Consider the following 13,178-nt stretch of genomic DNA (forward strand, 5'->3'; position numbering starts at 1 on the left):
CACGTTTGAACGTCGTTCATGTCTTCATTTTAAAAATGTTACGCACACAAAAAAAGAAAATTGTGAAAAGAGTGTGAATCTTTGTGGCTGTTGTGAAACTGCCAACTTCCAGCAAGTATACCAACCTACTCCTACAAGGCTAACGGCTAAGCTAACGTCCAAGGCCTGTTTATGCTTCACCCAAGCCTGGACCCCGGTCTTTCCTGACGCTGACATACCAAAATACCTACCTGGATGACCTCGTTGACCTCCCTGATACACTCCACCATATGCTGGAGGATCTGCTCGGCAGTCAAAACCTCGAAGCGGTAGTCCTCCTCCTCTTCCTCGCCGGGACCATGGCCACCTCCACCAGTCTCGCCGCACTCATCTCGCTCTCCACCGGCCACCACGGGATCGACCAACTCCACCTCTCCGAGCTCCAGGGTGTCGTCCTCGGGCTCCTCTTCGGCGCTATCCTCGCTGCATTCCTCCTCTTCGTCGTCGTATTCATAGTTATAACCCTCGTCTGAGTCCATTCCTAGGGTGGTTATCAACTTGTGACAAGCACACCTAAAGGTCTACGGTGTGTGAAATGTTGATTGCGGAACAATACGAAAGCCAAAATTATCCGAGCCTGTTTTTCAGCTGCAGCGAAAATAACAACAAAACGTCGCCGCTGCTAAGCCAACAAAGAGACACAGCGTCACCAACTGACGCCGGCCTTACGTCAGATGGGCTGTACAAGAAAATGTAAAAAAGAAAAAAAAGAAAACAAAAATTATTTCTGTTATACACTTTTGTTTTCAGAAAGTATATGTTTCAAACGATTAAAAAAATAACTAAAAATAAATAATTATTAAACGCCCACTTGCAGCTGAAGTTATCAGCTAGTTACCAAGACACTTCCCCCCTCATAAAACGTAGGCATGGCCAACGGTTTGAAAATAAAAGAACAAATTTAAAAGATAACTAAAAGGCAAACTATACGATAATGACCTGTCAGTTATTATGACACCGCTGCCAACACAATTTATCAGCATGTGTTTGCATCAAAGCCTTGTTTTTCTAACTTTATGGTGACCTTTTCTTTTGTTGTTGTTGTCTCGCACAGTTTCAGTTTACATCTGCTTTAATTATCATCATTCAGTTCATTTCTGTAACTGCATTTAAAAAAAAAAGAGATTTAACTTTTTATTTTGTAAAAACAAAACAAAAAATACCCACCCCACACCTTGTGTCCTCAGTCATGTGACTTCATGCTCTGGTGCACCTCACTGACACAGTTTGACAGTGTACTGCCATCAGAAAGAGTGATATGGAAGTCATGTATATGGTTTATTCTGGACGATACACACGTCCAAATTTACATTTGTTATTGTTAATTATCCTCCAGTTTGACCTACGTACGGTGGAGGCGGTGTGGCCATTGCCCCAGACTTTTACCTCCTCAACGGAGCGATACTCACTGTACTCACAGGCTTTCTACTTTGGTTACGGGAGACAATCAGCCGCCCAGCATGGCTGTTCTGTTCTGGATGATGCATTCAAGAGATATTTTCCCCTCATATTTCCAGACTACACTCATGGTAAGTGATAAAATTAGGTGGAATTAAGTCTATGGTAAAACGAAAATAAGATTGTACACAGTGATAGTGTTAAAGTCCAGTCAAAGTACAGAAAAATGGTAAATATTTACAAATGTGTTTTAAGTATTTCTGTGATTGTGACAGCATCATGTATCACAATTTCCATAGGAGTAATATTGCCATTATAAAATGCAGTATGCACTATTAAAGCCTGGTGTGAGCATTAAAATGAGATGGGTGATTTGGTGATTCACGTGTGTAAAACTGTATTATGAATGGAGAAAATTATAGAGCAAAGGGCTCACTGTTTGTTTCAAATGGAGTGTTTGTCATGTAGGCTTTTTAACGCAGATCAATGGGCTTTGTAGAGACAGCAGTTCATCAGTCAGGTAGTGTAGGCCTACATACTCTAAAACCCCTCAGTGACAATGGACCAGAGTAGCACAGCATCATGTTTGTGTTTTCGGAAATACCATAGAATATAGAATAATAGCACTTTAGTTGTAACATTGACGATGAATGAAATGGCGCAGACATACACCTTTACAAAACTTAAACCCAGAAACTAGTGACTGTAATAATTTAATTTTTATGACCAACAGCATATGATTTTCAGCGATTTGTTTCTGGCAGACCATTCACAGTTGAGGTCAGTGTTGACCATGATGATTGTGAGAGTTACCCAAAGGAGGACTCTTCTGAGAGATGTAAGTATCAACACATTTATCCACACGTTACAGTTACATTTGAACCATTGGGTTGACAGTCTATACTGGTCGGATTTTATGCCTTACCTAACTTGTTACTATTTGTGTTCCAGACAACCTGACTGTCTCTGCAGGACATGCATCTCTGAATGCTGAAACCGTGTGGGGTGCCATAAGAGGTGATTACGGTCAATACATTTTTAAAGAACATGTGTAAATGAAAATAAGATCACGTGAACAAAAATATGTTACAGTAGAGCGGTGCAGTTAGCGAAGAATAAGCTTTCATCAAAGCCAATTTACTGACTTAAATATCTGTTATCTATGTAGATTAACATGATTGCTGATTATACACCATATACCCTCTGATTAAGCACAGGTCTGGAAACCTTCAGTCAGTTGGTGTATCAAGATGATTTTGGCTCAGTAAGTCAGTTTTCAAACTCTCAAGTCTCTAAAGCCTCTGAAATCATCCTTAAATACGCAATGTCATCTTGTTGTAGAGCTTGATTAATGCTCAGGATGGATCAATTAAATCAAATACATGTTGGTCCTTCTTTTAGTATTTTGTGAACAAGACTGAGATTGAAGACTTCCCCCGGTTTCAGTTCCGAGGGATTTTGTTGGACACTTCACGCCACTTCTTACCTGTCCAGGCCATTTTGAAAACACTGGTAATACTCATATGACATAATATGGACTTCTGTTTCAGTGTTTCTTGTCAGTGTTATTAACATAATGGCATATCTCTCTTATTAGGATGCAATGGCCTACAGTAAGTTCAATGTGTTCCATTGGCACATTGTTGATGATCCCTCCTTTCCTTACCAAAGTAGCACATTTCCAGACCTTTCCAGTAAGGTATGTCATGCATAATAATAATAATAATAATAATGATGATGATGATGATGATGATGATAATAATAATGATAATGATAAGAAGAAGAAGAAAGAACAAGCCACCTCATTCATTATAATTTGCTTTGTAAACAGTATTTGCAATACAGGACATGAAACTTGGTTATTTTATATTATCTTAGCCCTTTAACTAGGCCCACAACATGTAGATTCATGAGGTAAGAAATACTGAGAAGTTGTATCAACTCTGAACAAAGACTTCTGGCTCCGATTCAGGGGGCTTTCCGTCCGATGACTCACATCTACACACAGTCAGATGTGAGAAGGGTGATCTCACATGCCAGGCTACGGGGAATAAGGGTCCTTCCTGAGTTTGATTCACCCAGCCACACACAATCTTGGGGAAAAGGTAAGATTAAAAAGGAAATGAGCCACATTTAGTCAAATACAACAGTTTCATATCCTTGATCAACATATAAAGTACTTGGCATTATGCCTGGTTTGGTTCAACAGGAATCATGTCTGCTAAACCCACAGGCCAGAACTATAAATGGCAATGTACTGAAACTTGAGCTTGACTCACTTCTTATCTCAAGGACTCTTATGGCTACATTAGCTGCAAGTCCCTGAACTTAACGGACTATGCAAGCAATGTATTTAAACATAATGGTGAACTAAATATGATTGATTACCATTTATTCCCCAGGACAGTCTGACCTGTTGACTCCTTGCTACAAAGGGGGCGCCCCTTCAGGTACTTTTGGTCCTGTTAATCCAGCGTTATCCTCCACCTACCAGTTCATGGCGAGACTATTTAAGGAAGTGTCATCAGTGTTTCCTGATTCCTATATCCACTTAGGAGGGGATGAGGTAGACTTTTCCTGCTGGTAAGCTCAAATGTGACAGATCATTCAAATGCCTGCTGACTTAAGGATTTCAAACTGTGCTTCTTCGTACGTGGATAACTTTATTATCAAGATAAGAACATAAATGATTTGACAGTCTGAATTTTCCTTAAAGCTAGTTTAGAATGAATCAGACCTCATCTGCTGTCATAACAACAAGACTAAACCTGCAAAAGATCATGATCAAGAGGTCTTGGGTGAACTCCAATAATTTTCTTAAAGTTATAATGAAGAAGTGGTGTTATGATTTTAGATGAAAACAAATATTTTGAGAAATTGATATAATCTCATGATGTAAGATTATGGTATAACAAAATAAAAGCTAACACTTAATAATATCTAAAAATATGCAAATGTGGAAACATTGTGCAGCACAATGCAGGAACACACATAAAATGTGACTTATGTCCTCTATTGCCTCATTGTATACCGGGAGGATTTCTAACACACCAACACATCATTGCAATCGTTTCAACTCTACTAATTTTGCCTTTATTTTAACTTACTATTGAACCAAATTAGTGGGATGAGAATAAACCGTCATGATTTAACTGAATTTAAGGTGAATCAAGTCCCTTATTGAGAACATCAGCAGGAAAAGAGAGATGTTACAGGCTGAAGTGAGGCAAGAAAGCAGATGATCCTGAGACAGGGAAAGTAGGTGTAAGTCTGACAGACTGGCAGGGAAACAAATTACTATAGACTGGTACAAAATAAACTAGGTTCTAAGCAGGAGGACACATATCACAAAAACAAACCATAAGCACAACTAAGACCTAGCGGGAACTGGCAGTTTGTCTAGAGCAGGTGTGGTTGGTTGATAGCAGACAGGTGTGCTGGAGAATGTAGAGCCAGGGCGAGGACACACACACAAATACAGGCATAGAGATAGACGGGGGTGAAACAGGAGACACAGAGGAAGAAGGACAAAGAAAAAAAAAAACACTGGGACATGGCTGTGGCCATGAAATATTTCAGCCTGATAACATCACAACCTAACTTAGTTAAGCCACATTTGAATAACAAAGGATTTCCTGGTTTTCACTATTGTTTGTTTATATTGTTACTGAATTTGGCATTTGGTTGATGTGAGTAACAGTACTTAAAATTGCAATAAATAAGTAAATAAATCTTTAATTTTGTTGTGGTAACTTTAAGCTTCTGAAAAGCGTGCGGAAACAACCAGTATAATTGCATATAGATTAATGACTTGCACTGCTTATTTCCATAGGAAATCTAATCCTGATGTGCGAGCATTCATGCAGAAGATGGGATTTGGAACAGACTTCACCAAACTGGAAGCTTTCTACATAGAGAGGTAGGTTGAAAGTGAAACATAGTTGAACACTCATACACCATTTAAGACATTTATGTTACAAATGTTATTAATGTCTCAATTTTCAGCATCGTGAATATCACTTCAGCTCTAAACAGGACATCTATTGTGTGGCAGGATGTGTTTGACAATCATGAACGAGTAAGTATACACCAACAAAACAAACCTCTATGATAAAAAAACAAATGTTTGTGTTCATATAGGCTCTCAGACACTGTTTAAAATAAGAGTGTTGAGTTGCATGATATAGAATTTCAGAGCAGTTTAAACATTTACAAATATCAAATTTTACATTTTTCATTTCATTGCAGCACCACCATTTGTTTAGTAGTTAGGTTTAACTATTTCATTGTTACGAAAATTTCTTTATCCTGTCCTGATCTATTTTTGAATATTATTTCAGCTCTTTTGTGTGTTTACGTATCCGCATTCACTGAAGGAGATACAGTATTTAAATGTTACTATATAAAACATGTAGCATCTATTTTGTCACAATATTTTCAAAAATCTTTATTTTTGAATTTTTTCCTGCAGCAGGTGGACCACTCAATGTTCTCCTGTAGGACGTTGACTGTCAAATTGCTTGGCTCAAATGAAAACAAGTTTTGTAAATGAGCTCTTTTCAGTTTTCAATTAAACAGAAGCAAACATGTATCACATTTAAATATTTTTGGCTTTTATTAACACTTATAGTCATCAGCATGCTTGTCTAAAATGTCCAATATCTATAAAAAAACAAACAAAAAAACAATATATTGTCTGGTAAAGACAAATGAACAAATCACACAACCGGTACATAATTCTGACAGTTTAGCATTGTGTTGCAGCGTAACTCTCTGTCAGTGGTGGAGGTATGGAAACACGGCTGTTACCTGTGTGAAGTACGCAAGGTGGTTAAAGCAGGACTCAGAGTGATTCTAGCCTCTCCATGGTATCTGGACCAGCCAGGACCCACACACAACTGGGCCCGCTACTACACTGTATGGCCCCTTGCCTTCAAGGGTCAGAAAAGAACCTGTGTGCTGTGGCTGGTTGAAGTTGTATTATCTGCTGTGTTTTTCTATCGCTTTCTATCTTTCTTTCTTTTTTTCTTTCGTTGTAAAATATAGGATATGCATGGCAAAATCTTTTTTGATCTTGATGCAACACAGAATGTTCTCAAAGTAGCCATACCACAAGGGGGCAGTGATGCTCTTGTCCATGCGTCAGTTTTACAGCGACTGTGTCCCAATTCCATATGGTATACTGATTGGATACAGAATGTACTGGATGCACAGTTCCATAACAAAGAAATCAATTTACTTTTTAAAGCGATTTTCCAGTGTGAGTACACAACAAACAGTACTCAACTTAGAATTAGTATGTGGTATGACATTGGGACACAGCTACAGTGAGCTATGATTGCTGTGGCACATGTTTACAGTGCTGTCTGTGATGGAACCACATGCTTAACATGCTCGCTGTTCCCCTAAACACAGAGTTATAAGAGAGAAGAATGATTTTGCCGAAAATGTAGCACATTTATAGTATTAATGTCATGCAATTCTTTGCATGATGAAAATTATGAAATGATGAAAATCCACAATCACACTATGAGCATGAATTCACTATCCAGGCGTTGGTTGAAGATCTATTTGGTTATAAGTTATTAATTCGACCACCCTTTGTCTTTTAGATAGTGCAGATTGCTTAATATTTATTTATTTATTAATTAATATGCTCTCTGCAGTATGGAAATAATTATTTCATGGGAGATCTTCTTCTTTAGATTGTAAAGATTTATAGATTTTATATTTTAATATTTGTATATATGTTTATAACATTTGTATCTTTAGTTCATTTTATATTTAGTTCATTTAGTTCATTAACACCCTTGTTTTAGGGACCACTATGCTTTCAGGGCAGTTCTGATGCTTCCCCACATAGGAGGAGTACAATTTCTATAAATCATGTATTGATAAAAGCTTGCCCTTGCTGATGAAAGCTCATCAGAGATTCTTTGCATGTGTTTTCTGAAATATAAAACACTTAATGTAATCAAATGAATCAATACAAAGATACAGCAGGTGGACAGGTCAACAGGCAAGACAGCATGTTGTTTGTCACCTTGCACAAATTCCCCAAGGACAAAGTGCTTCACATCTGGAAGGGCATCTCATCTTATTATAAGGCCGATCTCAGCAGGATCACCAAAGCTGTCAGAGTCCTTGCTGGCTGCCAAATTGTACATCAACCACATTTCCTGTTGCCAGGACTGGCACAACCAGTATACTGTGCAACCACAGAACCTTTCTGGTGTGTAGATGGCCAAGTAATATCACATACTATTACCTAATATTACTACTACCTACATACAGTATTATTAACTGGCTCAGTATTGTGCTGGTGATTGGAGCTGCCTGTGGGAATTGCCATTTATACAGGCGCATTTAAACACTAACTTGCTGAGTTATGACTTGAAGTGATACATTTGAAGTGAAGATATGTTATGAACTCATGACTAGCCTATCCTGAATTAAAACTCATTCTGTTATTAAAGCAAAGCTTTTTACCATCCCTTCACAGGTACTGAGGAACAGAAGAAGCTGGTAATAGGGGGTGAGGTCTGCATGTGGGGGGAATATGTTGATGCCACAAATCTCAGTCCACGTCTTTGGTACGAGACTAAAAAGACCCCGAACATCACTAAACTAGTCAAAGTATTATAGTAAGTGCAGAAACAATTACACGAAATGATGCAAAATAATCATTGGTTACACCCAAAACTACAGGCCAAGGGCAAGTGCTGCAGCAGAGAGACTGTGGAGTGATGAGAAGCAAACATCTAGTGTGGAAAAGGCATCTCCTCGTTTGCAGGACTTTCGCTGCAGGCTCCTTAGGTACTTTTCCTTACATTTAAAATACTTACTGCTGGCATACCTAAATAAAATATTTTATCATAATGTCTGATTAATTGCATACTGATGTTTTTGCTTCCCTTTCTCCTCAAGGCGTGGTATTCAAGCAGAGCCTCTGTATGTTGGACACTGCAAACATGAGTACCAAGGGGTCTGAAGATGTTGGATGGATTAAAATTGCAAGATTTTTGCAGAGAATGTTTGAACTAAACAAAGTTCATAATTGCCTTTTTATTTGATATGGGGTGACAAATCTTGTGTGGGGCATTTAAAGTGGTGTAAAACACATTTGACATTTTGTTTCTCCAGTTTTAAGTATATAAGTATCTACATCCTTGTAGATTGTAAATGCTTTCTCAGGGAGTTATATCATAACCTATATTTTTTCATTATTATTTTTGTAATAACTATTTGAGTAATGTGCTTTTTATTTTAAGTTTTGCATTTTAAGCAGTCACAATATAAAATTGTGAACTGTACTGCTATGTTGAATTGTACTGTTGCAAATTACTGCAAAATATACAATGTGGATGTTCAACTGAAACATTCACAATGCTGTAGGCTGTACTGCATTGTACTGTATTGCATTGAAATGTAATAAAATATTAGTGTGCAGACATTGCCATTTTTTCTTTCTTAACAGCTGTCCCTATACTGTGAGTAGACAGGTTCTTAGTCTAATCACAGTGCTAACAAAATAGAAAAACACATTGACAGCTTTTTTCACACATATTAGTCATATTAGTTTGGCTTATCCAGGTTGTCCAACAACATTTCTTTATGGAGGACCTTGCAGAAATGTACACTTAACACAGAAGCTCAAGTTAAATTATTTTATTTTATTTATTGAGAGAGCTCTATATTTCAGCGAGCTCTATAAATTTAAATTATAAATATATGACACTCCCATCCATTGAAGGAACTCCACATAAAACCCTTTAACGGGGAAAAACTGGAAGAAACCTCAGGAAGAGAGAAGAGGCATACCTCCTGCAACAGCTGCCATACACTAATAAAAAATACAGTAGTAAAATTACAATTTAGAACAAGTGATATAAAAATAACATCAATAATAAAACTAATAGTACTACAATTATTTATAATACCATTAATATTAAACATAATTTAGTGTAAAACATCTAGAACTAATTGAGATAGAAAGTGAAAGTCAGAGAGAAACGTCCAGATGTCACAGGAGCTGATTGGACCTTGACAACAAAGGAGCCTAATTTCTGAAAAGACAAACGAAGGGGAAACAGTGCAGAAGAACAAGTCAGGGAATGGTGGAAGTATCCTTGGGAAGAACCGAACAAGAGAAAACCTCTTCTGGGAACTGCAGGTGTCTTGAAAATAACAATAAGATAAAGTAGAACAGTAAAACAAGGACAAACATATCATGACAGCAGCTTCCAGTATAAAAAAATATTAATGATACAGACATCAATCCCCAACAAGCACATGTCCTCCTTGACATGAGTAAAAATAAGAGAAGCTATGAAAGAAATCAACAAGATAAAAACTATCGAGACACCAGCATTCAGTGAGCAAGGACAAACCTCCACAAACAATATTTCTATTGTTAATGTGGAAGTAACCTTGGGAAGAACTGAACATTAGAAAGCCTCTTCCATGGCTTGCAGGTGTCTTGAGAGTTACAATAACAGAAACTAGAAAAATTTCTAAAGAAATTTTGAGTGTGCGTGACTCTGGCATAAGACAAAACAAAAAAAATTAAAATAATGATACAGACATCAGCCTCCAGCAAGCAAAGACACTCCTCCTGAAACGTTATTTGTGAGGGAATGGTGGAAGTATCCTTGAGATGAACTGACCAGAGAAAGCCTCTTCCTGGGCTTACATTTGACTTGAGAATAACAATGAGACAAAATATAACATCTGTCTATCCATCCATTATCTGTAATAATACAGAGATCAATAAAACAAAAACTATCAAGACCCCAGCTTACAGTGAACAAGGAAAACCTCCATAAACATTATGTGTGTGGTAATGGTGGAAGTACTTGGCAAGAATTGAACAAGAGTCATAAAATTGCAGCATTTCTTGCTCCTGTGAGCACAAAAAAAACCCAAAATCTTTTGGTCACATAAAATCGGAGCATTCCTTCGAAAGGCGAGGCCCTCTTCTGGGGTCTGTTAGTGTCTTACAAGTCAAAATAACAGAAATTGCTATTTCAGGAGAAATGGCAATATAGAAAAAGAGAACGACCACTGCAGCTGTCATTACATAAAACACACTTGTGGCCTTTAGGACACACACCATCACTGAACACATTTACAGTTGCTGAGTTGCCCCATAATGCAGTCCAAATATTCAATCATTTCAATTCAAAATGAAGAACCTTTCCTTAAATACCTTACCTTAAATCCACTCTGCAATGCACCCAACTGTAGTGACCGATGCTGCTGACATTTCAGAGCCTCTTGAAGTATTGATATTTTCTCCTGCTGTGATTCCTTTTAATGTTCCTCCCTTCCCTAATATTTTTGCAAGGTGTGTTGCACTTGGAAATAACATTTTCTATCATCTGACAAGATTACATTTGGCTATGTCAAAGCACTACGACGCCTAACTGACAGTCAACATGAAATGCCAATCATAATGCAAAAAAGAGCATCCTCTTCCCCTTCTACAAATTATCTAAATGTCCATGCCTCTCTATTAGGCACAGGTGTTAGATAGTTAAGAAAAATCTTCTATAACAAGGGAAAAAGTATTAATTTCGAACCAACCAGCTGCAACCAGGTCCAGATCCAGTTTTCATGTACACAAAAATGCAAGAAGTAAATAGACACCTTTAATTTGAATTTGAATGAAGGTGTCTATTTACTCCTTGCATGTCTGTGTAGTGTGTCTGTCGAGTGGTTTTGATGTGGAATGGTGTTCTAGAATGACACATCTTCAAAGGCAAGAACTTCTAGTCACCATGAAAACTGAAAACTGTTTCATAAACAAATAAATTAAAAAGTCTCTTCCAGGGCTTGCAGGTGTCTTGCGAGTAACAATAAAAGAAAATATTACAATAAAACAAGACAAAAAAATAATAATTATAGTAATGATACAGACATCAGCCTTCAGTAAGCAAAGAAAACCCTTATCATAAAATTTTCATTTGGATTTTATTGGTAGAATTGAAAAAAAAAAAAGGATATGACCTAGAAGACCTTATCCTGTAACTTCACTGTGTAACATAAGCCTATAAATGTTCCAGTCTCTCACACACATTATCTCTGACTCATCAGCTGTGGATTTACTCTGCTCTGATCAGCTACATTGCCAGGGACCACGCCTTTATGAAACAGTCAAAGGCCATCTGTTTCCCTCTAGAGGCCAGCCTGGGATTGACAATGTTGATCAGGATATATTGCAGCAGAAATTAAGAAAAAAAATCATTAAGACCTGGTGCCTCCTGACAAATACAGAAAATCTATCATGCCAAACCTGAAGCTTCACAAGAAAACCTGTTTGACCACTTTCTATAGTAACATGACTGAACTAGTCTGGACCACTGATAATTGCGCACGGCCAGGAAATTTTAGTTTAAATTTACCTTAATTTGTGACTGGCTACATGAAACCGCCTGGAGACCACAGCTAACAGAGATGAACCTGTTTATATCCTCCTGTTACCAATCGATAAGCATACTTATGATTATGATGCATTATTTCAAACAATACAGTTTTAGAGCACATTGGCCTATCTTTTTAATGTTCATTCAGGATATCACAAGACAACGAATAAAACAAGGTGGATAGATATTGGTGCAACAAATATATAAATAAATTAAAATTAGTAAGTTTGAAACAATGCAATCATGTCAGTGTTCATTTATATTTAAGTATTTTTTAAGTTATTTAGTCTGAACTTTTATTTACAGGACATAACCAAATGACCTCTCAATTCCTTTGTCAGCAGATTTTATAGTCTCACTGATGTTCAGTTGCCGGTTGATTTGAGTAGATATGACTTTGATGTGGACTGAGACAACTGATTTTCTCATTGTGTGGATTACAGTAGTGGCAGCAGGTGGCAAGGCGGGGCCAATCCCTGGGAGCCATAGTGCTGACACCTCAATCCTTCTACTTCATCTGACTTGGGGGAGACCACAGGAAATGCTGAATTGAACCTAGCAAAGCTTAACCATGCAAGCTTGGTTAACCATTCTGTGTGGTGACTTGGAATCAGGTAGACATGCTGAGTGCAGCGTAACAGAAGCTTATGCTGTTTAAACAGGGCAGGCAAAACTCTAGGCAGAATTTCAGCCTTTATTCGTTTTAAACTCCTAACTTTACATTTTAGGTTTGTACAAAAACATTTTTTAAAAGTTTATTTTAACAAGAGTTTTGTCTGTTTTCTAATTCCAAAAGTTGTAACTATGAACATTGTTTTATCATAGACCTAAAACTAGATTGCATTAGGCATATGCCTTCAATAAATTCAAATATAATAAAAATATATTAGAAAACTCAGTTATGACACATTTTGTGCCTTACTAACTTAGAGTATCTGCTCCCTGTGCATAAAGGACCACAACAACTTTAAAAGTTAATCTCACTCTTTGACAATAGCTGACATTCAAAGAGATTATATCAAAAAGCTGCTTAGACTGATACCAAGATTTGTGAACTAGCACTCAAGGACATCCTCTGAAGGACAATAAAATTATGTCTTGCACAATTGCGCCTGCTGCACTGCATGTGCCTTCAATATATTTAAAATATGTACATGTAACAGTACTCTTAAACTAATGAGCAGCTAATCTGTTTGATCTGCCAAGCATCTAAACCAGGGTTTTACTAGTGACGTATGTTCAATCAGGTGCACGCCTCTGTCATCATAAATGTTTCCACTAAATACATAATCATCCAGGTGGCTCATGGCAGCAGGC

The 13,178-nt window shown here is 37.4% G+C and overlaps 2 protein-coding genes across 7 annotated transcripts in view; one reads left to right on the top strand and one right to left on the bottom strand.

Annotated features, from left to right (window-relative positions):
• Window positions 1-728, bottom strand: part of arih1 (ariadne ubiquitin-conjugating enzyme E2 binding protein homolog 1 (Drosophila)) — a 14,349-nt gene extending 13,621 nt beyond the window's left edge. The window contains exon 1 of the mRNA XM_019272243.2: window positions 231-728. Coding sequence (XP_019127788.1) covers window positions 231-518 — 288 coding nt within the window. The 5' untranslated portion in view covers window positions 519-728. The remainder of the gene's footprint in view (window positions 1-230) is intronic.
• Window positions 1-8,880, top strand: part of hexa (hexosaminidase A (alpha polypeptide)) — a 13,499-nt gene extending 4,619 nt beyond the window's left edge. The window contains exons 2-15 of one of the 6 annotated variants that reach the window (XM_027272874.1): window positions 1,376-1,568; window positions 2,185-2,275; window positions 2,389-2,454; window positions 2,655-2,701; window positions 2,839-2,949; window positions 3,035-3,136; window positions 3,410-3,542; window positions 3,840-4,020; window positions 5,270-5,356; window positions 5,443-5,515; window positions 6,202-6,376; window positions 7,940-8,030; window positions 8,146-8,253; window positions 8,365-8,880. In XM_027272874.1, the coding sequence (XP_027128675.1) occupies window positions 1,500-1,568; window positions 2,185-2,275; window positions 2,389-2,454; window positions 2,655-2,701; window positions 2,839-2,949; window positions 3,035-3,136; window positions 3,410-3,542; window positions 3,840-4,020; window positions 5,270-5,356; window positions 5,443-5,515; window positions 6,202-6,376; window positions 7,940-8,030; window positions 8,146-8,253; window positions 8,365-8,428 (1,398 nt within the window). In that variant the 5' untranslated portion in view covers window positions 1,376-1,499 and the 3' untranslated portion in view covers window positions 8,429-8,880. Of the gene's footprint in view, window positions 1-1,218; window positions 1,569-2,170; window positions 2,276-2,388; window positions 2,455-2,654; window positions 2,702-2,838; window positions 2,950-3,034; window positions 3,137-3,409; window positions 3,543-3,839; window positions 4,021-5,269; window positions 5,357-5,442; window positions 5,516-5,908; window positions 6,166-6,201; window positions 6,377-7,939; window positions 8,058-8,145; window positions 8,254-8,364 lie in introns of those variants that run through there. The other 5 variants (XM_019272233.2, XR_003461345.1, XM_027272875.1 and 2 more) reach the window with 5 other exon arrangements.
• The last annotated feature ends 4,298 nt before the right edge of the window (window positions 8,881-13,178 follow it).

This window comes from Larimichthys crocea, chromosome XXI (genome assembly GCF_000972845.2).
Source record: "Larimichthys crocea isolate SSNF chromosome XXI, L_crocea_2.0, whole genome shotgun sequence".
Taxonomy (NCBI): domain Eukaryota; kingdom Metazoa; phylum Chordata; class Actinopteri; family Sciaenidae; genus Larimichthys; species Larimichthys crocea.